Consider the following 27,228-nt stretch of genomic DNA (forward strand, 5'->3'; position numbering starts at 1 on the left):
CCCTCATGGTACGCTAGCTGCATCAGAGAATTCCAGCCTGAGTGATCTCACAGGGCTCAGCTGGACCAAGGGAGTTAGTAGAGATACATAGTGAACACAACTGTCATAGCGAATCTAAGAGGGATGTTTATTCCATGGACCATTCAGCATTTTGAAGACAAAGAATTTGTATGCCATCCCCTTCTTCCCCCGCACGTTTGTGCCAAGACGGGCGTCTCACATCAGGCCAATGAATAGCAGGTCTGTTTCAGCAGCTGTGCTCTCCTACCCAGAGGAATCATTATAGAATCCCTGGGACTGCAGAGTCCCAACCTACTGTGCAGTCTGCAGAGGGCTGCGAAGAGACCTAAGGGCAAAAGGATGGCATCAGAAGGGGAAATCATCAACCTTCAAGTGAGTCCATCTTGGGGAATTACCAAGAGGGAAGTGGGAGGGTAGAGGGAGACAATATCAAATCCTGTCATTTACTCCTCTGTTTTGGTACTGTTTTGAAACCTCTTTGCTGACATTTTCAGCTCCCTTTGGAGAGAAGCTGATTGCACGTTCTTCTCAACACTCTGCTAATGAAAGGGCTCATTAGCTCCTTATTGTGAAGGAGACAGGATGAAAGAAGAGCTGCAGGATCTTACTAGAATGAACTATTTTTGTGGAAAGAGTGAAACACCAGAGGCGGTAGCGTCCAGGTCTGAGAGGGAGGCAGTGCAAACTTTACTAGCTGTAAGAGTTTGAGCTGTTCCCCTCCTCACAAAGCCCTTCTGTGTTTGGCAGAAAGTGCTCCCCGTCTAGAGAGGAAGAAAAGAATACATACAGCAAATGCTGAGAGAAAGCATGAGCCAGGGTTTCCTATGCGGAGTTGATAGAGAAACAAAACCCATTGGTAAAACTCCTTCAGTCCTATGTGTTTCCTTTGCAGGTGTTTGTTTTTTAAGGAGGGTGTTTCTTTGGACTCAGTGTGTCCTTTAGTAAAGGGCAACTCTCCAAGGGTTTAGAAAGAAGTTATTAGAGATTGAAATCAAACCCCCTGATCAGAAACATTTGCCAAACTTGGGAAAGTTCAGATTCAGATCTGCACCTGGCAGCTGGCCCCTTCTCTAGAACTACTCCAAGCATAGCCCTAGACTCAACTCCCAGATTTGGGAAGTCTGAACCAGTATCCAAACTTTGCAGTTGGCCTCCATCTTTATAGTGGCCTAAGCCAAATCTTAGAACTGAACACAGCAAAACCTTAGGGAAGTTCAGATCTAAGTCAAAATCGCTAGAGACTATAATGCAAAGAATTGGGCCTGTTGTTATGGAAATCATCAAAGCAGTAATAAAGAGGACTCATTCCCACAATCCCAGAATTTGTTAACATGGAATGGCAGAACAAAGAGAGTGACTGACTGGGGAAGGGGCCTGATGCAGGCAGCTTCACAAGGTCACTTCAGCAGAGGAATGAGATGCAGTGCAAGATCTTAAAGGGCTGGAATGGGTGTCCTCAGACACAACAGGAAAAAACTGAGAAGTATTCAAAGGTAGCTTTGACAACTGGTGAAGCTGGATACTGCTACGGATGCCTCTGTTTGACCACAAAAAAGAGAAGGCTGATCTTTCCTAAAACAAGGTAGAAAGGGTGAAGGCAGAGGTATGCAAACCAGGAACAGTTGTAATGGGAAACAGGTCAAGATATATAAACTAAAGACAAACCAAAACCCCTGCATATGAATATACCACACTTGGGAAAAATTCAGATTTGTATCTCAGTTTTGTGCATGAACCCAGCCTCCATAACAGGACAAAACAACCCCCTGGATCCAAATACTCCTGAGATTCAGAAAAGTTTGGCTCTGCATTCAGATTTGGACCTCGTGGCTTGGGCCCATCTCTAGTGTGACTGAAGGGCTGTTAAGGGTAGCTTCAGTCAAGGGAGATAGTATGTGAGTAACTGAGAAGGGAGAGGTGGTTTGAATTTCAAAACTAAAATGAACGTTTGTTTCTGAACCAGGCAAGTGCAGGATATCATCTGCTTCTCTGCAAAATCCCACAAGACAGAATGTTTTCTTGAGATTCTCCTAATGACACCTCATGGGGATTTTGCTAAACCAGACTTTACAAAACTTACACAAATATTCATAGGTTCCTGCATACTCGTCATCAGGAAACCTCCTGGATGATACTGGCAAAGGAAAGAGAGCATTATGGATCATGTAAGTGAGGAAGTAGAGGGGTCCTTAAGGCAGAGCAAAGGAAGCAGGAGATGAAAGAGAGAAAAAAGAGGAGTGAGGGAAAGATAGTGAATACACTCTTTAATTAAAGGCACTTTTGACAGTACCCCTTGGTTCTTTGTTCTGGCTAATGGAGTGCAGGTGCCCACTCTGAAGTCCAACAGCTACAGCCCTGGAGGCCCCTGCAGGTATAAGCACTGCACATTCTGGGGCAATCCCACAGCTGCTGCATAAATCTTTATCTGAAAGAACTACTGTATGCTATTACAGTAACAGACAAGAATTCTAACGTATATTTCTATTGCTTTCATTTGGTTTTATTTTGTAGGCATTCTGTGCCCAAATGGCTGCTCACTGCCAACTAGAATTTTTATATTGCATCACATTTAGAGGCTTTCCATTTGAGAAAAGAATGCAAAACTTACGATGCTTTAGCCTGCAATAGAGGAGGTATTTAAGATTATGAAGGCTCTAGTGAGAACTGATCAGTCTCCTCTTTTTTAGCCTGTCCCATAATACAAGAACAAGAGCTCACTAGATGAAGTTAACAGAATAAAAATAAATACTTCTTCTCTCAGCATGTAGTCAGCCTGTGGAATTCACTGTGTCCTGGAGCAGGTCAGAGAGTTAAATATTGTAGCTGGCACTAAATAGGGGACAGGATAATTTTATGACCAATAACAACATTTGGAGTTATGCAAGCTACATGAAGCACTTTCAAATCCCCTATTTCAGCTAATGGTGTATGAGCATCAGGAAGATTAACCCTTCTGCCTCCAAACAACACTGTATAATTGATCAGGTGCATTAAAAAGGATACCTGCTGACTGTCCCAGTATAGGAGCCACAGCTGCTTTCCTAACAAGCAAAGTAGCTACCATTTCCTTACTCTCTCCTGCCCCAAAACTCTCCAAGTCCAGAGCACTTCTATGGTGTTTATTTTTCAACTCCCACTTCTAGGCACACATACAAAATTTCAAACTGCACACAGATCCTAAAATGAGACATTGTCAACATGAAAAATGCTCTATATCAAGCTTGATACACTCCCATTCAGCAAAAACCTGAGTAAACAGATAAAACTATAACCCGAATTTGAAGGTGTGTCCGTATTTTTCACCCCAAACATCTCTATTTATGGCTTTCAGATTTTGCCCGCAATGGCAGCTTCATTTTTCTCTATAAAGTATCTGGTATTGGCTGTTGACAGGAAGTCAGACTAGGTGGATCAGTTTTCTGATCTGTTACGGCAAATTCCAAGCTGAGATAACCGGGAGCTGAAACAGCATTTGGGATATTGACATAAACAAAACAAAACCCGCCACCAGACAGCCCATCCTGCCTCAGAGTTGGTGTTTGATACCATAGTGATGGGTGCATTAGAAATTAAGAGATTGGTAAAATGAATTAGATTAGAGTTAGTTGAATACCACAAGATAATATCAGTGAACATATGCTCCAATTCCGATTGGCCATTCAATGAGATTATAGTTGCCACCTTATTATTTGCTGTTCATATATATCTGTGTGAATGGGTTTGGGTTCAAAGGGATGCTCACAGAATGAATGTTGTTCATATTCCTATGGGAACAATGATATTTGAAGATGAGTGTCCTCTGTTCACTTCTGTCGGTTTTTTAGATTGCTGTTCTTCTTAAAAAGTTCCAGTCATCCAGTGCATGGGGCAGAAATGATACCTTGCAAACTAAGTGATTGATCAGACAGTATAAATAACAAAGAATGAACAGATGAAGTGAGCAGTCTGACACCACCCCATAGGATGAAATTTGCTTGCATAAACTGTTCAGTGAATACTTGTGAATATCAACTACATTTCCAGAAATCAGGATGGATTTATAAACAATTTGTAACCAGAAAAAAGAGTTAAATACATTACATAATTTACTCCCAAATGATAGTTTGACTAAATCTAGATTAAACAGATTTTAGACAGGCAAATGAATAGAATTTGCATGACTTTAATGAGTGGCTATCAACCTGACAGCTGGGACTTTTCTAAAACATTCACAAAATGAATGGAAAGTCCCACATAAATCATAAATTCTCTCTCCCACATCTCACTTTCATACTGCCTGATGACGGAATGTAGTGGGTTTGTTCACAACTGGATGAGACTTCTGTTTATTCTTGTTTTTGTGGCTTTAAGTTTTGCCCTCAGGCAGCATTGTGGTTACAAGTTCTCTGTCTGGGTACATAGTTGTCTGCTGCTTCTGCAGGAATAGCCAATTTGTGCTTTCTAGTGCTGCAGAAACTTTTACCCTCATTCAGCAATTTCCAAAAAATATGATAATGTGATTTTATAGTCCAAGCACTGTTCCTGTCCCAGAGGGCTTCAATTATGTCATTTGGGCACTGGGAAGAATTTATAATACTGTATTTTCATAATGATACTCTGCATTCATACAGATCCTTTCATGTGAAGATTCCAAGTACTTTACAAACAGTAAGTAAGCCTCATAATATCCTTGGAAGGTAGGGAACAATTATCCCTATTTTTCAGATGGAGAAACTCAGTCACATAAGTGACTTATCAAACTGTGAGGTAGCGATTCAATGACAGAGATAGGAATAGAGTCCAAGAGATCTCCCGTGCCCCCAGCCTCTTAACTATTAAATATCATTAACTCAAACTGTGAAATTTAGGAATAAGAACAGACTGTATATAACAAAAAGTCTAGGGTGGGATGGGAGGAGTGTAGAGAGTTAGGGAGAAAATTCACTGTGAAAACAAAGCTCTTCTAATGTAGTCAGCAAAACAAGAGATGTGAAATCTGATATCAGACTGGAGAAAGGGAAAGGTCTTATGTCTGTTCCCCAAGTCATGGGGACTGTGATTCTGCACAGCACTACAGAGGCTATTCTCCAGGCTGCCTGTCACACTGACACTAGATGGCTTGGAGACGTGGTGCGAGCACATCACTGTGCAGAATGAGATTTTTTTACAGCAGTACTAATTTGTTCTTTGTTCTCAAATCATGTTGTGATATTTCTCCTCACTCCTACAAATTCCTCCTGCTCCCCCTCAATTTCTCTCCCTGGGTGTGGACAACTTTACTTAGAACGGGAGGGGCACAATGGCAATTTTTCAAGCACAGTATTTTTTGGGGGGGAGGTGTCTTGAAGAAATTGGATCAGTGGTAAAGGAGATGTAGAAGCTGAGAGCATTGTGCAGTATGAGGTATGCATACACACACAGAGATTAGGGGCCAGATTCATCCATGGTGTAACTCCACTTAAAATCAGAGGCCTTCAACTGGCATTAATTTGGTCCCAGGTGCTCCACCTCAGGGAGGTTTGGTGAAAGAAAGGTATCAACATTTAACGAATGATATTGAGGAGTCTTATCCATGCTACTCCTTCAGAAGCACAGGACCACAATAGGGTTACAAATGTGAAAATATATATGGGAGTGGAGGATATTAATGGGTATTCTCCAATTATATGCAGAACACACTAAATAGTGAATTAATCCTGCTGACTGTCTGTAATTCTCCCTGAAACAATGTGCATGAAGAGGGATCACTGGATACCTGATCTTCCCCCAAATGCCACATTCAGAGACCCCATCAAACCATGTTCTCCCTCCTTCTAACCAGATGCCCTCCTGTTAGATGTATTTCACCTCTTATATGCTGTGCACATGGGCTCCCTCACTGAGTGGGTTGCTGTGCAGGAGAGAATCTGGCCCTCTGTGTCCTGACATTATGTGGAAATTGACAGTGCTGCACTACCCCAATTAATCTTCTGATAGGCATCAATGCAGCAACATTCTCTTCTTGTTTTGTCTCCTCCCACATGCTAAGCAGAGATGTTCTGGCATTGTAATTTGATGGGAGATCCTCAAGGATACCTAACTGCAGGAGGAAGTGGTGTTTAATGATACAGTAGGTGGGACTTTTGATCATTTGTGGGCATCATAGAATCCATAGCATTCTTTGAAAGATATATTGGGCCAGATCCTCAGCTGGTGTAAATCAGCATAGCCCCTACTCAAAGCAATGGAGTTTTGCTAATTTACATGACTTGAGGATCTGGCCCTGCTGTTCTGGTCAAAGTGCAACGGGGGTAGTTGTGTTCTCCTACCTAAACTGCCTCTGTTTCCAGCAGAAACTGCAGACTCTTGACTTCCAGTTCTTAACTGTTGTATAAGGCTACTGTGTGCTGTTAAACAGCCACTCCACTTAACCCTAGAGGTGGATGGAGTGAATCCTGTGTCAAGTCTGAAGATTAGTTTATAAAGTACTTTGTGATGAGAGTGCTACTGTACATGAATATAAGATGTTATGTTTACTCTGTGCTGCCAAGCAACATCTTGAATAATCCATGGCCTCACTCATGGGTAAGATTAGCATAATTCCTGCTACTACCGACACCAGTATTAGAGGAGGAAAAAGTCAATGACTCAACACAAATGGTACAGTGAACTTTCCCTCCAGTGCCTGTAAAAGTCACTTGCCATGCTGAAAATTACTCAAATGAGAGGAAACAGATCCTGAAGATTCTTAAACTTAAGCCATTCTGGTAATGAATTCTGACCCTTGGCCTGCCTGAGTGGAGGACTGAGCAGCTGTAGCTGTTGCATAAGCAGTGTCCCTCTCTACGCAATGGAAAGGGGTAGTGATGAGCAAGCCTCACAGGGTTTGAATGTAGATCCAAACATTGTATCTATGCAGGTTTCTAAAAGGTAACCTGTCTCTCAGAGTGCCTTCAGGTGCCAAATCCATCCTTATGGTAACTCTACTGATATCAATGGCGTTACCTCAGGGATAAATTTAATCCCTTAAATCTGAAATTCATGCGACAACAGGCTCTCTCAGCAGATTGTGGATGCCTTCTTAGAACACCCTTCTTTATGGTTATTAAATATTTATATTGCAGTACTGCCTAGAGACTTCAGCCAGGTCAGGGCCTCATCATACAAGGCACTGTACAAACATATACGAAATGCACCAAAGAGTTTTTGTGAACCCTTTGCACAACTGGTGCGAGATCCCTTGTCAGCTCTAACCAATATGGGACACAAGATGACAAACTAGAGCAGAAGTTTAGTCTGTCCCTATTCTGCAGTATCAGACCATGAGCCCAATCCTGCTCGTACTATGTTTGTACAGCTCTGAGCACTCAGCCAGAGCTCATTATATAAAAATACTATCAACTGCTTCCATAGAAATACTCTGAGAACAGGCTTTTTCACTGCCTCACAAGTCCTCCTTTCCCAGCCAGAATCCTGAAGTGAACAAAACCTTTTCTGAACATTTCAGAACCACCAAAAAACAGTTAGTTCAAGTCTGGAACTAGAAACAGGCAAAGGTTCTGGGAGTTTATTGTACAATAATCTGGAGTAATTTGCCCGTCCCTAAAGAGGACAATGGTGCAGCTGAGTCATCACAATGCCTTGTGTTAGGGGGATTCCAGCAACAACTCAAATCCAATGCTGCAACATTCCCCCGGGTGACCAAAAGCAGTGCTTGTGGATGTAGTGGCATAGGGTGTTGATACTAAAATCAGCCAATAGGTTGAATGAGATGGAAGCACATGATTCTTTGTCAGCAGTGCTTCCTATGGAGAGGGGGGCCCTGAAATGTTTGGAGGCATGCAGGGTGAGACACAGAGAGTTTGGGGAAAGAAAGCGTTTTAAGAATAAAGTATAAGCGTTTTTCTTTGTCGTTAAAACTCACAAGAGTGGGGGAGGAGGTAGTGGAAGGGGATGAAAATGTTGGGGGAACCACAAAAACAGCAGACTCATGGAAAGAGAGATGAGACTCTGTGGCTGAAGAGGCAAGACAAACTCATGTGGTTCTTGCGGAGAGGAATGGGGATGCCGAGGGCCTTTGAATTGAGTGGCACCATTTTCATGCAGAAAGAGGCAGCACATCTGCACAGCTGCACCAAGACCATGAACGAGGGGCAGCTTAGAAAAACAAGGTCAGCTGACAGGAGGAGTAAATACGCCTGGGGACAAAAACATCCCTTTTCCCCGTGCTCTTCCCTCCAGCCCATCCTGGTTTGTTTGGCAGCTTTTGTAGGTCAGTGACCTCTGGTATTTTATTGTTTAGTTTTAGAGACTCCGCCTCAGCACACGGTAAGTGGGAGGCAGTCCAAAGCCACCTGGGAGCTCCCTTCCCTCAAAAGGGGCAGAGGAGAACACATGGCCTGTGAACTCCCCCACCTGCTCACAGGAAGTAACACTACAAGGCTGACAGTCCAAATGCCAAACAGCGAATGAGCCCTTGATTTCTGCTTAACATCAGAGGGACAGTTGCATGCCTCTGAACTAAGGGCCATCCTGTGGTAAAGACCCCTTTAGGGGCTCTCACCCTCAGCACCAGCATGGAGTGTAGTCTTCTCTGTTTTTTTCCAGATGGAAAAGCAGCTCTCCTCCAGCCTCAGTGTATCCCTTAAGAGTTCCTCCATGCTCCTGCTAGCCCGCAATGCAGCCCCTGCCACATGCGCCGTATACAGAGACCTATGGTGCAACCCCACTGGACTCCTCATTATTCAGTGCCAGTTGGTATGAGTGAAGAATGGGTTTTGTTCAGCGTATAATCATAAGCCTAAGCAAGGCTATGCTGATTTCCTGATCGTCCAGCTAAGATGATGAATTGTGATCTCAGAATAAAATAAAACAAATCTTCCCCAGAGTTGATGGTTTTTGCGAGTAAATGTGTCCTTTGTAACTTAAAAACCAAAGCAGATTATGAATCACAGTTCACATTGGTTTCCATGTCCTTCCCCAATGAGAACATTCTCCCAGCTCCTAAGAATTGAGAGGCTGTACCCATTCATCTTCCCAAGTAGGGATCTATGTGCTATGACAATACAAATAATATATAATTATCATCACCTACCCTGTCATCCCAACAATTTAAACAAGAATTTAACTATCTTCATCTTTCTTCATGTCCTTCTTCTGTGAGCCAAACTCTTATGCCCGAACTGCCCCCGAGAGTGCATAAGCCTTTTACTAGGCCTGATTCTCAATTACACCAAGACCCCTTTTCTAGTAGGTGTCATTTACATCCACTTTAATACCTCTTTACACTGTTAGAATGGGGTAAAGTCACCTTAGTGCAACTGAGAATCAGTCTCATTTTTGGTGCGAGTCTCTGTGTTAGCTCTTGTCCTCGACCCTTAGTCGGATCTCAGGTGCCTAGACAGTATGCTGATGGGTGCTCTAGAAATACATATTTAGATGGACAGCAAGTCTCTAAGTCTCTTCCCTCAGTACCAGCTTTTGTGCATCTTGATTCCTTCCCTGCTGGAGCTGGGCCCATCCAATTTTCATGGCTTCTGAAAGAGTGGCTAAATCTGCTGCAGTAGCCACTAGATCTAGGGGATGTAAGACAATCTCTCAGAAGATTGGTGATGTCTCTCAGAAGTTGTGGTTTCTACACCTGCCACTTCAAGTGAGGTGTTGGCTCTCATTCTCCGTGACCTAAACGCATACCTGTTCAAAGTGGATGACATGAGCTATCGTTCTGATCCTGTAGCATTTTATCCCCACTTTGCGCAGGTGTTAATGATGGCAGAAAGGCAGAAAAAAGAAGAAGAAAAAAAGAAGAAAAAATCAGACCCATTGTGTTAATTTCAGCAAACAATCTGGACTAGAATTTTCAAATTTAGCCACACAGCAAGGCCCCAAGATTGCTATTTAGGGACCTAAATAAAGGACCTGATTTTCAGGAAGTAGAGGGAGCTGAACACCAAACCTGCAGCTCTCATGGTCTTCAGCGAAAGCCAAGGGTGCTCAGAAACTCTAAAAAATCAGGCCACTTGTTTGGGTGCTTGATTATGGATGTAGGGACATAGCTTGAAGCCAACATTTTCAAACTTGTCTGCTTAAACTGGTCAGGGTTTGCTTTCCTGTCTGTATGGTGATAACACCACTTACCCGCTTCACAGGTAAGGCAGGCAAGTGGGTGGAGGGATAGCTCAGTGGTTTGAGCATTTGCCTGCTAAACCCAGGGTTGTGAGTTCAATCCTTGAGGGGGTCATTTAGGGCAAAAATTGTGGATTGGTCCTGCTTTGAGCAGGGGGTTGGTCTAGATGACCTCCTGAGGTCCCTTCTAACCCTGATATCCTATGAGGAGCCTGAGAGTTCATATTTGTAAAGCATGTTGAGATCCTTAGCTAAAAAGCACTACCAAAGGGCTAGCTATTATTATACAAAGTGCCTGCAAAAATCTGCCTGTGTGTATACCATCATGCACAGATGGAGATATGTCCACAAGTGCAGGATCTGTGCTGGTACAAAGGGTACAGCGGTGTTTTTAGTGGCATTCCATTGGGTCCACATCTGAAAATATGGCTTGTGAGTCAAATGTGTATAAAAACATCTCTGGAAGGATGGGATGTTCCTGAATCATCTATACCTCATAGCACTCACCAGCTCTATCATTTTGGATACTCCCCAGGCTGGGACTATGTAATAAGGAGTGTCTGAACTACAGCTACAGAAATCTGACACTAGTTTCTTTTTGCCTGGGAGAAGGATACACTCATGGATGCTGCAAGAGATTTGCGTGTTAATGGCTATAGTTATAATTCATTGCAGCTTGTACACTGGGCAAGTCATAATTCCCTGTCATATTACACAATGAAGTTGTGTGATGTTATAATTATGGTTGTAAAAGCATTTCTATCCTAAGCTCTTATATTCATGCACTTATAAAGTTTCCCCCAAAATAACCCTTTGGGCTGAAATTTCTCATGCATATTCTCAGCTCAAAGGTAAATTGATTCTGGAAAGTTTTGTGAACTCCCATCAGCTGTTTTTGAGTGATCACAGCATGAAAAAGAGTTGTTGGGTTTTGGTTTCGCCATTTAAAGATATTTTTAGGTTTTTTACTTTGCACACAGATACTGCAAATACAGCATTTTTTTTAAAGAGCCCAAACTCACCACAAACTTTATTCCTCTGGAAGGACTAGTTTTTCTTCAACAGAAATGAAAGCGAAAGTGCCCTCAGTATACTGTGTCTTTGTATTGAAAGGATGCCTATTCACAGGCAATAGCACAGTGATGCTTTACTCTTCCACAGCACTTTCTATTCCAAGATCTCAAAGCTCTTTGCAAACATCAATGAATTCAGCCTCACAATTCCCTTATGAAGTAGGAAGTCTTTTTAGACCTATTTTATTGATGGATAAACTGAGGCCCAGATGGATAAATGACTTGCCCAAGGTCACATAGAAAGTCAGTGGCAGAACCAGAAATGGAAGACAGGTCTCCTCTCACCTCGGCATGAGTTTTAAACAACTTATAGTGTGATAGATTTTCTTAAATAAAGCAGTAGTACCAACTAGGCAATCTGGTTGGAGCTTTGGCACGTGGCTCGGATTGATTAGTACTTGGTGGTCCTGGTGACACCACCAGTTTTTGAAAAAAATTATTGTTTTTTTTTATCCATCACCATGGTATCTGGGCACCTCACAAATCTTAAAGTGAAATATTAATTGAAGATGTCAATGAGAGGCTGAACATATCACTCTTCTGCTACCTGTAGCTTTACCAGTCAGCTAGGAAGCAAACTTAGGGCTTTGTCTACAGATAAAGCACGGCAGCTGCACCACTGCAACACGTCTGGTCGGCCTAATAAAACCACCTCCATGAGAGGCAGTAGCCATGTTGGCGGGAGAAGATCTCTTGCTGACATAGTGCTGTCCACACTGGTGCTTATGTCAGTGTAACTTATGTCACTCAGCGGGACGGTTTATTCACACCCCTGAACGACATAAGTTATGCTGACACAAGCTGTAGTGTAGACATAGCCTAGGTAAATTGGGAAGGCACAGAGGTGTGTCTTGCACCTTTTCTGTGGCCAGATTCATGCTTAACCATGTTTCTGCAGGGAGCAGTTCCAAAGCCTTCGTGTAACTGAGAATCAGGCCTCAAGTTGGGAAGGAAGGAAACCTTCCAAAGAATAACCAGTGCCCTCCCGTCTTCCCAAGTCTGCGGACAGATGAAATGATAGCTATTTAAAAAGGCATAATGATGATACAACATAATGATGATTATTTAATTGACTACGTTTATTTCACTGTTGATCATTTTACCATCTGGCTCCCTTCGGGCGGTGGGTCGAGGTCCTGTGCTGATTTGGCTGTTTGCTTCAACCCTCCTCCTTCTCCCCCCTCCCTCTCCCTCACAGTCTCTTCACCTCAGCTTCACGCCACGTGACCGGCCCCTCTTGCCTGTTCCTCCCCTTCCCTGTCTCTCTCACCCTCCTTCCCTTCCCTTTCTATGTAGCTGACACAGCCAAAAAAAAATTGATAATTGTGGCACTAACATGACATTTGCCACCATCCCATTGTTCACTCTGCTTGTGTGTTTTACCCCTTCCCCCATCCCGTGTCTCTCTTGCTGTGATGGGGCAGAGAGGCCCCACACGGGCAACAAGGGGGTTAATGAGGCAGCTAGGCTCACTCTGGCCACCAGAGGATTAAGGAGAGTCTGTTGGCCCAACTCTGCTACATCTGCAATACACGTCAGGCAAGAAGAGGGGAGTTAAAAGGAGGAGACCTAGCTCAGCTCAGGGCTGAACAGGAAGGAGTGCACAGCTCTGCTTCGTCCTTGATGAAAGAAGCCTGGTTCCAGCCAAGATCCTGAGGCTTTGGGAGGCTTTGCTACCTGGACAAGCCTCCCACTGGATGCGACAACTAGGCTCAGGAAGACTGATAAGAAAAGGACTAACTGAGACAAGCTCTGTGTAGAAGGATGAGGTCCTGCCCACTAATCCCGAGACTAGCCTGATTTTGAGTTCACTGGTTTTCCTTTCATGTTGGACTCTAATATCCAAGAAGAGGTCTTTAAATCAAGATCTGAGGACTTCAGTCACTCAGCCGGAGATTATGAGCCCATTGCAAGCATGGGTGGGTGAGGTTCTGTGGCCTGCCATGTACAGGAGGTCAGACTAGATGATCAGGCTGGTCCCTTCTGGCCTTAAAATTGATGAGTTTAGGCAGGGCTGTCCTTACCCATACACAAAGCACGCAGCTGCATAGGGTACCAGGAAGCCCTGCTCCAGCCCCTGCTCTGGCTCTTCCCCAGGGCCCCCGCTCTGCCCCGCTCCACCCCAGCCCCACCCCCATTCCCCTGAGGACTCCAGAAGCAGTCGGGCTCCCTGCACGCATCGATAAGTAGGGTGACCCGGCCCCAGCCTGCTCCGTTCCCCTAGCTCCCAGCCGTGCCACCGGCGAGTGCTGCGGGGTGCTTCCCCTCTCCCCCAAGCCTGGGAGCCAAGGGAGCAGAGCAGGCTAGGGCCGGGTCACTCCGCTTCCCACAGGAAGTGGCCAGTCCCCGTTCCCAACGGAGGCTTGGGGCCAGCCCCCACCCTGAGGCATGGGGCTGGGCCCCACACAGCCCCCCAGCGGAGGCCTAGGGGAAGCCTCCCCACCCCTCCCGCGCTCCCCTCCGTGGAAGCCTGGGGCCCTACACAGCCCTCCCTCCCCCCGCGGGGGAGAGGGGTGCGTAGGGCACGAAAATAGCTAGGGACAGCCCTAAGTTTAGTTAAGAGATAAGACTCAGGTGTGCCATAGACAGAGGGCTAAAGCACCATAGCAATGGGCCTGCAAGGAGTGATACTTAACTATTGGGGATCTGCAGCTGGGTGAGCTGCCCCGTGATGGGCCACAGGAGGGTACTGCTTAGGCAGCCTGGTTACACTTGGTTAGATGATATTGCCTGATTGTTTCCTTGTACTCTCCCATCTGTGGTCTCTTGCCGTATACATTAGACTGTAAGCCCTCTGGGGCAGGAACTGTCTGTTCTGTTGTACAGAACTTAGCACAATGGGGTCCTGGTCTGTGACCGGGGCTTGTAGGTGCTATGATCATGGTTTAAAGACTTCATGCAGAGAATCCTCCAGCAAGTGACCCGTGCCCCACGCTGCAGAGGAAGGCAAAAAAACCCCAGGGCCTCTGCCAATCTGCTCTGGGGGAAAATTCCTTCCCGACTCCAAATATGGCGATCAGCTAAACCCTGAGCATCCTATTACCCCCCACCCCCTGTCCTGATTTTTCACATTTGCTCTCTGGTCACTCTACATGGAATCTATGGCCCTTCTTAAACAGGAGGCATTTAATAAAGAAAAAGCTAGAAATACAGGCACAAAGAAAGGGATTTCCACACATGAACTCCAGATCTTTCTGGTTTGTTGATCAGGAACCACACCCTTTCTGGAACTCTGTACAGCACAGGGAAACAGCTAGTGACTGACTAATGCGTTGCAAGTAAACAGAATACACCACCACTTTTTTTTTTTCTGTGGATCAGACTAGCTTTGACCTCTGTCTTTATCTTCATGTGCTAGATTCTTGGGAGCTGATGCTGGGCTGATTCCTTAAGCAGTCCCCATTTTTGGCATGTAATCGTGAAAAAGTTGCTTGAGGAACATACACAGTTTCAGTCTTACTGGTGAGCTTTATCAAAAGGCTCTTGCTTTGACATGGTGGCTCCACATATATTTCTAAGGAATTTGGAGCTCTCACAAACTGTCATTCTCCCTCTGGTGTTTGCTGTTCAGCTGGCTGAGCAGCGTAACCTTTAAAAAACATTGTGAAGGGGATCATGAGCGCCAACTCCATGGGTTCTCCGGGGCTGGAGCACCCACAGGAAAAACAGAGTGGGTGCTCAGCACTCACTGGTAGCCCCACTGATTAGCTCCTCCCCTTCCCCCCAAGTGCTTCCCGCCCACTGGCAGGCCCTACCAATCAGCACTTCCCCCTCCCTCCCAGCGCCTCCCACCCACCGAGAACCGATCAGCTGTTCAGCAGTGTTCAGGAGGCGCTGGGGGGAGGAGAGGAGCGGGAGCAAGAATAGGCAGGGGAGGGGGCAGAACGGGGCAGGGTGGCAAGAGGCATGGTGGGGGCTTGTGGTGGAGTGGGGCCTGGAATGGAGTGGGGGATGAGCACCCCCCTGGGAATTGGGGAAGTTGGTGCATCTGAAATAGATTGAGTACTTGTGAAAACTGCCAGCCTATTTAAATCCTGGGAATGGTGGGCAAAGCCCACCAGAACAATGGAAAACCCTTGCACAAATGAGGGCAGGGCCTAAGAACTTATCTGAATACAGGGACAAAGAATGAAAAAACAGGGCTAGGGTGCAATCAGTGTCTCTTCTGGGAAAGGCAGGTGTGAGCCTACAAGAACCAAAGGCCCACCTCCCTCGGAGGAGGCAGGGGCCACAGGATGAGGAAACTACTAAATATAGGGGGCAACGAATGACAAAACAGGGACATGGGATGAGGACTGGGCAGACCTGGAGACTGAAATTCTCTATCCACAGAATAGGGACAGCACAGACTTCCCCATGATACCCTGCCAATCTGCCACTAGCCTGAGCTGGAGTGACTCTATCAAAAGTGGGAGGTTAATTTAGTCTGAGTCTGCTGCAACAAAGGGGACAGTTAGCACCAACTGAGCTGTGGACACTGTTACAGAAGTGTTCTATGTCTGTATCTTTACACGGAGCTCCTAATAACTACTAGGCGCTGGGCTCATTTCACAAAGGCCACTGAAGAACAGATAGCAACAGCTCTTGGTGACAACCAACTTGAATCATGACAGCTTTCAGAGTCGCAGCCGTGTTAGTCTGTATCCGCAAAAAGAAAAGGAGTACTCGTGGCACCTTAGACTCTAAGGTGCCACAAGTACTCCTCTTCTTTTCACTTGAATCAGTTTTCAGCTGGTGATGTTCAGAGTTCAATGGCTCTGCAACCCATTACCAGCCCTCTGAGCTATCTCTGGCAATGAACCTCCAAGGGCAATTCAGAGCTACTGAGCTCAGTCTGCATTATTGGATTCACTCTCCGGGCCAGTTGAGTGGCAAAACAGTGATTCGCTGGGGACGAGGAGTGGGGGAACAGTCTCAGAACTCTGGGAGTGAGACCAATGTGTTGGTGAGTTCAGGTGTTTACAGCTTGGGTGGGGCAATGCTGATTTTAACAGGTCATTTTAAATCATTTCCTGTTGGCTCATTCCCACAATGTATACACTGCAACATTATATCTCCTGTGGGAGAAGCTGACTCAGCCACTTGGCTGCGTTTGTCTAGCAGACTAATACTCCCATGACAACCAATGGCAAAAAGCAGAGAAGAGATGCATCACCACTTGGGCATATATGAGAGAAATCTACCCCTCTTTACTGTTATCTGAGCGTAATTCACCTTCTTGTCTTGTTCACCCCCTCTATTTTCTCCCTGTCTGACGAGAATTTGTTTCTCACTGGGCTAAGAGTAAGCAGTATCCAGTCTATCTATTCATAATGTGTCCAACATCATTGTACCTGCACCCTAAAGTAGCTTCTGCTTTTGTTTAATATATTAAATGCCATACTAAAAAGGAAAATGCACATGCTAAACTCAGACTGGTAAAAATGGTTTTGGACTATTATCTTGGAGTTAAAACATAAGGTGGGAGCAATGAGCCCTAGGTTCTGCTCCATACTCTGCCATTGATGATGTCACTTAATTTTTTTGTGCCTCAGTTTACTGTGTGCATGTTTGGGTACGTCTGCATTACAATCAGAGGACAGATTGGGTAGACATGCCTAAAGATAGCTTTAATAGCTAGCACACATACCAATAACAGGGAAGATGGAGTGGCACACAGACATTGGCATGGGCTCACGGCACCAGTAGGTACCCAGGATTCTGGGCAGCCTGTGCTGCCGCATCTTTGCGGCTATTTTCAGAAGTGATAACTAGATTAAAGCTAGCTCAGGTATGTCTACATGAACTGCAAACCACACCTCTGATTCCAAGGTAGACATACCCTAAGTGTGTGTGTATGTACTTATAAAGAGCTTTGTGATCTTCAAATGAAAGGTACTATACATGTCCAAAGTGTAAGTCTGCTAGAGAAGCACAGTACACCGTGTACCACTTCAGCTGTTTTCAGACTCTGTTCCCTGCACACACTCTGCTGGGATAACCAGACAAAGTTTCTTATTACCTGTCCACCTTCTAAAGCAGATTCACTGATACTACTTGAGGAAGGACACCTGCGGGAGGGAAGCCCTTCTTAGGACAGGGAAAATACAAAGACAAAGGAATCTGGGATTTACGGATCACAGCTTTCTTCTGGGAAGATCTGTGTTACTCCTGGAGGGATTCTGCAGGACTGCGTGCACTCAAGAAACACAACACCCCCGCCTGCGATTTCCTGTGTTTCCCTACAGAAAATGGCAGGGAAGCCACGGAGGGCGACTATGGGCACAGTTTTGGGGGGTGATTTCTCCACTCCAAACAGAGGCGAGGCACAGAGGGTTACATGCCACTGCCCCCGCCCCATCCCGCAAGCACAGAGCTGCCCAGCTGAAGGAGGTTGTCTGTGTCTCAGTTCCGCCACCTCCTGGGTCCTAGGGCCAGTCGAGCTCCCCTTCTGTGTGCTGGGAGCCTTCCCAGTTTCTATTCTGTGCAACAGTGAGTGCCCATGGTGGGGCTGGGTAAGGGGTCGTGAGGGGAAGAGGCAGTGGGGAAGGAAGGGGGTGGAATAGGGAAGGGGATAGGGGAATAGCAGGGGGAAGTGGGAGCCCGGCATGCGGTGTCCCCTCGGCAGCAGCTGGGGCTCCCCTGTTAAGCAGGCCCATCGAACGCTCACCCTGACAAGCCCTACCCCCCTACACCGGGATCCCTACAATGAGCCCCCTACACCCTGACTCCGGCACCCCACTGATCCCCAACCAGCTGCACCTGGATACCCACTCCATCAAGCCCTACTCCCCCAGCACCTGGATCCCCACAGACTCCCCACCGAGCCCCATATTCCCACACCCAGCCCCCTCTCATGAGCCCCAACCACCTTCATCAGGATCCTCTGCAGAGTCCCATTGGCCTTGCACCCAGAACCCCCCAATGTGCTCTGAACATCCAGATCTCCCACTGAGCCGCCCGCACTCAAATTGCCCCACACAGAAACCTCTGACCCTACACCTAGATCCCACCACACTAAGCCCACTTGGATCCTGCTGGGCTGAGCCTGCCCACCCACACCTGGCGCAAAGGGGTAGGGCCCCAGGGTGTTTCTGGGGCAGGCCCAACCCTTGCACTGTGCAGCCTCACTGCCGAGTCTCTGTACCGGGGTAGGTGAGGGCTTCAGGGTGATCTCCCACCTCAGTGCAGCCAGTGGCCTGTGCTCCCCACTGCCATGCTGGAGCCACATTTATTTAATGACAAATAAAATTTGCAGAATTTTGAAATATTGTGCACATCATTTGTATTTTTTGGTGCAGAATTCCCTCGGGTGTATAATGTATATACCACGGGGCCTATTCTCCTCTGAATACATTAAGGAGGGAGAATATACCTTTCTGACTTCTGTCGATAGTCTCTCTGGACCAAAAACTCTGGGACTATTAGATTAGTTACTGAGCAGCCTCTGTTCTGATTTTCACCTGAGGTACCTCTTACACTTTTAGTCAGCACTAATATACCGTAGCCTGGGAACAGAGAGAGGGCTATGTTAGGTGAATGTGGGCTGCTGTTTCTCAGGGGTGAAGATATTAGGAAGGTTGGTACATGCTAAGTTTGAAAAACTGTAAATAGGGAGATGTATAGGAAGAAGAATGGGGCAAACCTTTTAACAACAGCTAAATACAGAGGGTTGGCAGAGTTAAGAGCCTCAAATAGGTTTTGGAAGGAATTATTTAGAATAATTTTTTTCAGAATATGCTTGACTTCTTCAGAAGGATCAACAAATACATTACCATTTGGTGCCCAATTCAAGGACAGAGGACAACAAGGGTGAAAATTCTACTAAATAAATATCTTCCCGAGCAGGGGTGTCCAGCATGTATGGAGGAATGTAGATTTAGGAAGATGGATTATTGGAAATAATATTCTAATTTAATGAGGGAAGGGAACTTCTTCCCGTACCCCCTTCTCTGATGGAGTATTATATCTGCAGAAGTTTCCTATGTTTAGGAATGCCCATAGACAACATGATGGAAGGATGCCTAATTGCATGCATTTTTAGCTTGGGAGACTGACTGGCGGGGGCGGGACAGGGAGCGGGGAAGAGAAGGGCAGCACAAAGCAGCTTCATGAGACACTGTGCAATTTATGGGAAGTAAAGCTTATAGGACATACAACACTGTGAGAAGTAAAGACCCTGAGACAAAGAGAATTACTGCAAAACAGCACACTGTGGTGGAATTACTGCCACCTTTGCCTACCCTGCCTTTGTGCCTGGACTTGTGTATCTAACTAGATGTACTACTGAGCAATGGGAGCACAGGAGTCCTGACTTCTTTGAGGATCTCGAGATAGCCCTGAGGCAAAATGTCTGCTCCAGATTCAGACTTCCTATCACTTCCCTTCCCACCCACCTACTCCCAAAAAATGGGAGAAGTTGTTTGGATCCAAAGTTTTGTTCAACCCATTCTAATAAGTAGCTTTTGCTGCAAAATTTGAGTTCCGATTCTGAAATTCATCAGAGATCAGAGGCATTTGTTTTGCATCAGCATTGACATGCTCCCCTCCAACTGACCCCCCTATACAGACTCAATAGAGGATGGATATCAGATATATTAACAAATGCATACCAGTTTCTGAGTGTTCCTGTTTGCTTCCTTGTCTTGTCTTGGTGACTGAAATTTAAGTGCTTTCCAGACTTCAAGGAATTGCATATTACGTAATGATAATGTTCTAGATGATAGGCATTCCCTTTGACATCCCAGCTCAGAGGCACTTGCTCCCTTAACTCAGACTTTCCCCCACCTTGCACTAAGTTTTCATTGGCTATACTCGCTCAGGCAGCATGGCCCAAAAGTTCCCTGAAAGTGATATCCACAAAAGTGACCTCTGCAAAACAAAGTCCTCACTGAGATGACAGGGGGATCTCACTGATATCCGGGTGTATTGTGCCACAGCTTCCATCGCACACTTATCAGCCTCCCCAGGTCAGTTCGTTAGTGTTCAACCTCTTCACAGCATTTAGAGTGCACTGTAAAATCATAGGCCTGTTTCTCTACCAGTTTGCCCTTATACACTTGTGCAAAATTGGATGCAAAATGCTACCAAATCAGAATTTTCCACTCACTTACATCAGTGTTAGCATTTTAAGTCCATTTGGCACAAGTATTTATTTTTTAAAAAACCCTAGAAGCAAGATAGTGGAAAAAAACAGGCTAAACTCTAAATGTGACACCTGAACTACAAAAGGAAGGGGGCTGACATTGATCTAATTTGAGAGCTCAATTGGAGGACACATGAGAAAACAGTAAATTTATAGAGGATACCCAGGAACAGTTGTTGAAAGATTCAGAGGGTGTTCCTTTTGGCAGGACATCAGGTTCAAACAACAAGCACTGAACTAACAATAAGAATAATACTTTCTACACATAGGTAGTGCCTTTCATTTAAGAACCAAAACGGCTTTTACAAACAATAATTAATGACAAGCTCTGGAAGAAAGGGGAATAGAGACTGTTGATAATTTGGTAGATGCCACAGATTCACTGATGTTGAAAGGCAGAGTAGAGTCGAGTAGGCTTTTATGTATACCTGATGTCAGAGGAGATAGGGTCCCCATGTTAGTATTTGTGTGGAGGCCGTGTAAGCATTCTTCGCAGCAGACTTGGGTAAACTTAATAGGCCAGTATTTTATATTTTTAATAACCCAGATGCCTAAGTGGTTACATGCAAAAATGTGTGTGCGTGTGTGTAATCAGGTAACCACGCAAGCAAAAGATTAAATTGCATGTACTAGAGAGGCATTCGGTGCTTGCATGTACAACTACCTGGTTTTGAATGTGCATTTTTGTATACTGCACTTGCAGTTGCCTGCATGCACTGATTTACATATGTTTTCTGGGATGAATTCAGTGACCTGTTTTTGAAAGATATCCATATGAAAGGAGAGAGAGAGGCCCAGACTGAAACCCTATCTCTAAGTACTCCCAGACTTTGAATCCAGACCCAAACTTTTCAGTTTAGGACTATATCTACTAGAAAGCAGCTCTAGCCTATGCTACTTGCCTTTTCACAAGAACAAAGAAACAGGGCCATCCTTCACATAACTCCACTGGCTTCTTGTCCCTTTCAAGATACAATTCAAAATGTCCCTCCGTTTTTAAAAACCTTCCAAGGATTTGCTCCATCCTACCTTAGTCACCTTGGGCCAAATACACATGGGAGTCTAAGGTAGTCTAACAGTTTGTCTACACTACGGAATTAGGTCGAATTTATAGAAGTTGGTTTTTTAGAAATTGGTTTTATATATTCGAGTGTGTGTGTCCCCACAGAAAATGCTCTAAGTGCATTAAGTGCATTAACTCGGCAGAGTGCTTCCACAGTACCGAGGCAAGCGTCAACTTCCGGAGTGTTGCACTGTGGGTAGCTATCCCACAGTTCCCACAGTCTCTGCTGCCCATTGGAATTCTGGGTTGAGATCCCAATGCCTGATGGGGCTAAAACATTGTCGCGGGTGGTTCTGGGTAAATATCGTCAGGCCCCCGTTCCCTCTGTGAAAGCAAGGGCAGACAATCGTTTCGTGCCTTTTTTCCTGAGTTACCTGTGCAGACGCCATACCACGGCAAGCATGGAGCCCGCTCAGATAACCGTCACCGTATGTCTCCTGGGTGCTGGCAGACGTGGTACTGCATTGCTACACAGTAGCAGCAACCCATTGCCTTCTGGCAGCGGACAGTGCAATATGACTGGTAGCCGTCATCGTCATGTCCGAGGTGCTCCTGGCCGCGTCGGCCGGGAGCGCCTGGGTAGACATGGGCGCAGGGACTAAATTTGGAGTGACTTGACCAGGTCATTCTCTTTAGTCCTGCAGTCAGTCCTATTGAACCGTCTTACGGTGAGCAGGCAGGCAATACAGATTGCTAGCAGTCGTACTGTACCATCTTCTGCCGGGCAGGCATGAGATGAGGATGGATAGCAGTCATATTGCACCATCTTCTTCTGAGCAGGCAAGAGATGAGGATGGCATGCAGTCCTTCTGCACCGTCTGCTGCCCGCCAAAGATGTAAAAGATAGATGGAGTGGATCAAAACAAGAAATAGACCAGATTTGTTTTGTACTCATTTGCTTCCCCCCCTACCCTGTCTAGGGGACTCATTCCTCTAGGTCACACTGCAGTCACTCACAGAGAAGGTGCAGTGAGGTAAATCTAGCCATGTATCAATCAGAGGCCAGACTAACCCCCTTGTTCCAGTAAGAACAATAACTTAGGTGCACCATTTCTTATTGGAACCCTCCATGAAGTCCTGCCTGAAATACTCCTTGATGTAAAGCCACCCCCTTTGTTGATTTTAGCTCCCTGAAGCCAACCCTGTAAGCCGTGTCCTCAGTCGCCCCTCCCTGCATCAGAGCAACGGCAAACAATCGTTCCGCGCCTTTTTTCTGTGCGGACGCCATACCAAGGCAAGCATGGAGGCCGCTCAGCTCACTTTGGCAATTAGGAGCACATTAAACACCACACGCATTATCCAGCAGTATATGCAGCACCAGAACCTGGCAGAGTGATACTGGGCGAGGAGGCGACGTCAGCGTGGTCACGTGAGTGATCAGGACATGGACACAGATTTCTCTGAAAGCATGGGCCCTGCCAATGCATGCATCATGGTGCTAATGGGGCAGGTTCGTGCTGTGGAACGCCGATTCTGGGCTTGGTAAACAAGCACAGACTGGTGGGACCGCATAGTGTTGCAGGTCTGGGACGATTCCCAGTGGCTGCAAAACTTTCGCATGCGTAAGGGCACTTTCATGGAACTTTGTGACTTGCTTTCCCCTGCCCTAAGGCGCATGAATACCAAGATGAGAGCAGCCCTCACAGTTGAGAAGCGAGTGGCGCTAGCCCTGTGGAAGCTTGCAACGCCAGACAGCTACCGGTCAGTAGGGAATCAATTTGGAGTGGGCAAATCTACTGTTGGGGCTGCTGTGATGCAAGTAGCCAAACGCAATCAAAGATCTGCTGATATCAAGGGTAGTGACCCTGGGAAATGTGAAGGTCATAGTGGATGGCTTTGCTGCAATGGGATTCCCTAACTGTGGTGGGGCCCTAGACAGAACCCATATCCCTATCTTGGCACCGGAGCACCAAGTCAGCGAGTACATAAACCGCAAGGGGTACTTTTCAATAGTGCTGCAAGCTCTGGTGGATCACAAGGGACGTTTCACCAACGTCAACGTGGGATGGCCGGGAAAGGTACATGATGCTCACATCTTCAGGAACTCTGGTCTGTTTCAAAAGCTGCAGGAAGGGACTTTATTCCCAGACCAGAAAGTAACTGTTGGGGACGTTGAAATGCCTATATGTATCCTTGGGGACCCAGCCTACCCCTTAATGCCATGGCTCATGAAGCCGTACACAGGCAGCCTGGACAGTAGTCAGTAGCTGTTCAACTACAGGCTGAGCAAGTGCAGAATGGTGGTAGAATGTGCATTTGGATGTTTAAAGGCGCGCTGGCGCAGTTTACTGACTCGCTTAGACGTCAGCGAAACCAATATTCCCACTGTTATTACTGCTTGCTGTGTGCTCCACAATATCTGTGAGAGTAAGGGGGAGACGTTTATGGCGGGGTGGGAGGTTGAGGCAAATCGCCTGGCTTCTGGTTACGTGCAGCCAGACACCAGGGCGGTTAGAAGAGCACAGGAGGGCGCGGTACGCATCAGAGAAGCTTTGAAAACCAGTTGCATGACTGGCCAGGCTACGGTGTGAAAGTTCTCTTTGTTTCTCCTTGATGAAACCCCCCGCCCCTTGGTTCACTCTACTTCCCTGCAATCTAACCATCTTCCCCTCCTCCCTTTAATCATTGCTTGCAGAGGCAATAAAGTCATTGTTGCTTCACATTCATGCATTCTTTATTCATTCATCACACAAATAGGGGGACGACTACCAAGGTAGCCCAGGAGGGGTGGTGGAGGAGGGAAGGAAAATGCCACACAGCACTTTAAAAGTTTACAACTTTAAAATTTATTGAATGCCAGCCTTCTTTTTTTTTGGGCAATCCTCTGTGGCGGAGTGGCTGGTTGGCCGGTGGCCCCCCCACCGCGTTCTTGGGCGTCTGGGTGTGGAGGGTATGGAACTTGGGGAGGAGGGCGGTTGGTTACACAGGGGCTGTAGTGGCAGTCTGTGCTCCAGCTGCCTTTGCTGCAGCTCAACCATACACTGGAGCATACTGGTTTGGTCCTCCAGCAGCCTCAGCATTGAATCCTGCCTCCTCTCATCACGCTGCAGCAACATTTGAGCTTCAGCCCTGTCATCAGCCCGCCACTTACTCTCTTCAGCCCGCCACTTACTCTTTTCAGCCCGCCACCTCTCCTCCCGGTCATTTTGTGCTTTCCTGCACTCTGACATTATTTGCCTCCATGCATTCGTCTGTGCTCTGTCAGTGTGGGAGGACAGCATGAGCTCAGAGAACATTTCATCACGAGTGCGTTTTTTTCTTTCTAATCTTCACTAGCCTCGAAGCGGCATGTTTGGGGCTCTGACCCGGAGCGGCCGTTCGCCCCTCTGGTTTTCTGGTAGGCTTGCCTCAGCTCCTTAAGTTTCACGCGGCTCTGCTTCGGATCCCTGTTATGGTCTCTGTCCTTCATGCCCTGGGAGATTTTGACAAAGGTTTTGGCATTTCGAAAACTGGAACGGAGTTCTGATAGCATGGATTCCTCTCTCCATACAGCGATCAGATCCCGTACCTCCCGTTCAGTCCATGCTGGAGCTCTTTTGCGATTCTGGGACTCCATCATGGTCACCTCTGCTGATGAGCTCTGCATGGTCACCTGCAGCTTGCCACGCTGGCCAAACAGGAAATAAGATTCAAAAGTTCGCAGTTCTTTTCCTGTCTACCTGGCCAGCGCATCTGAGTTGAGAGTGCTGTCCAGAGCGGTCACAATGGAGCACTCTGGGATAGCTCCCGGAGGCCAATACTGTCGAATTGTGTCCACAGTACGCCACAGTACCTTTGACCCGGCAAGGCCGATTTAAGCACTAATCCACTTGTCAGGGGTGGAGTACGGAAATCGATTTTAAGAGCCCTTTAAGTCGAAATAAAGGGCTTCATCGTGTGGACGGGTGCAGGTTTACATCGATTTAACGCTGCTAAATTCGACCTAAAGTCCTAGTGTAGACCAGGGCTAAGATAGTGTACAGTTACACCTTCTTTCAGGCCACTGGGCACAAATTACACCACACGGCTTGTCTACATAGCACTTTACTACAAGCCAGAATGTGAAGCTACAGTGAACCAGCTTGCCACACAGTAATATACCATGTGGACACTGCAATAGCACACTGAATATCCTGGAGTGTGGCTTAAGCCTTTAGACTACCCTCTGAATTTGGCCCCTTACCTCTTGCTTTCTCTACTCATTCACCACTGTCCTTATTTCTGTCTCTTAACACAGTTTCACCATATTTCACATGGCAAGAGCTGATGAGAAAGTGCCAGAGCCTTGTGACTTGTGCCCCTAAATCACTTAGCCACTTTTGAAATCCCCATCCAGAGTCTGCATAAAAGAAGTTGCACAATGTGAGATATTTCTCTGTATTGCATTATGGTAATAACGCTGAAGCCTACGGCATGGTAATCAGTCTGAGACATGAATAACAGAGAGAATGAAAATCAGAGCTGGGCAGATGTCAAACTATTCACTTTGTTTATGGTTTAATTGCTTTGATGTGGATGACTGAACTTTTTTTTCTCTTGGCATTTGGAGTAACAGTCAGGGCTGTTACCAGAGGCAGGGCGAGTGGGGCAGCTGCCCAAGGTGCAAATATGTTTCCTCTCCCCCCCAGATTTCTGCCTTTCTTGTAGCACAGGCCTCACAGTTTGAAAACCATCACCTCCTGCCAGGAGCTGGTGGACTGGAAGCTGCCCAGCCCACTCGGGCTCCTGGCTCTACATGCTGTGGGAGCTGGGGTGCTGGCTGGCTGCCCAGCAGTCCTCCCTGCCCTGCTTCCCGAGCCTGGCTGCCTCTGCACGGCCAGGCACGCCCCAGGTAGGGTGGATGGCACAGCTCCAAGCTGCACTCCAATGTGCTCTTGCCTCTCCCACAAAGAAGCCCAGCGCTCGTCAGCAATGCCCACTGGAGCTGGCCCCTGCCTGCTGAACCCAGCTGCCATGAGATGCTCCCTGAGGTGCTCGGTCGCTGCTGCCCTGGTGCTCCTGGCTCTGCTGCTGCTCCTCAGCCCAGAGGTGACTCATGGGGCAGTCATGTGGCTTATTCACAACCCTGAGCGACATAAGTTATACCGATATACATGGTCGTGTAGACATAGCCAGTCTGGAAGTGAATTAGCAAATAACTGCTTTAGTGAGAAGCTAAATTCAACTATTAGAGCAGGAGAAAGAACAGACCGTCACCACTGTCTGTGTCATTCGCTAGAGAAGTTTCTGCAGCTTCCTGTCTTAGAATCATAAGAAAGATTTTATGCTCAGTTATCAAGATATATTTTCTACCATACACGTGTTCATGGAATCTCATTACTCCATACATTATACCTAATGCCTCTTTATTTGGGTATAAATCCTTTCAGATCTTATCCATCTGTGTGATTCATATTCACTGGGCTTCTCTCTGTCATCAGGCACTGTGAGCAATCACAGCTTCTACTTCAACGGGGGAAACCTCCCAAGCAAAGATTTCAGGTACAGTATGTGCCCAAAGGTATTGACAGCTGTGCAAGTGGCTAAGCCTGCTTATCTGCACCAAATGGCTTTTGTCGTTTGTGATGCCACAGAAAGCACTCAGCATCTCACCTGCAGGATTGGGTCCTGATCAACAGCATATTCAGTGAATGATCCACAGCATTTCTGAGAGAGGGAACACTGTCCCATGATTATTTTCTTCATGCTGTATAAAACATCTGCCCAAATCCTTACCAGTTAGATACACACAAAATAAATTTTCCCGTGGTGGTTTGCAAAAAACGCTCAGCTCAGTCACATTGGTCAGCACAATATTGATGCTAACTTTATTATAATTATTTGTATTACCACAGCTCTTAGGAGCCCCAAGTCGTGAGCCAGGTCCTTGTTGTGGTAGGCGCTGA

At 46.3% G+C, this 27,228-nt stretch overlaps 1 protein-coding gene across 1 annotated transcript in view; it reads left to right on the plus strand.

Moving 5' to 3' along the window:
- The first annotated feature begins 251 nt into the window (after positions 1-251).
- Positions 252-27,228, plus strand: part of NINJ2 (ninjurin 2) — a 72,424-nt gene continuing 45,447 nt past the window's right edge. Inside the window, exon 1 of the mRNA XM_048829026.2 lies at positions 252-393. Coding sequence (XP_048684983.1) covers positions 361-393 — 33 coding nt within the window. The 5' untranslated portion in view covers positions 252-360. The remainder of the gene's footprint in view (positions 394-27,228) is intronic.

This window comes from Caretta caretta, chromosome 1, assembly GCF_965140235.1.
Source record: "Caretta caretta isolate rCarCar2 chromosome 1, rCarCar1.hap1, whole genome shotgun sequence".
Lineage (NCBI taxonomy): Eukaryota > Metazoa > Chordata > Testudines > Cheloniidae > Caretta > Caretta caretta.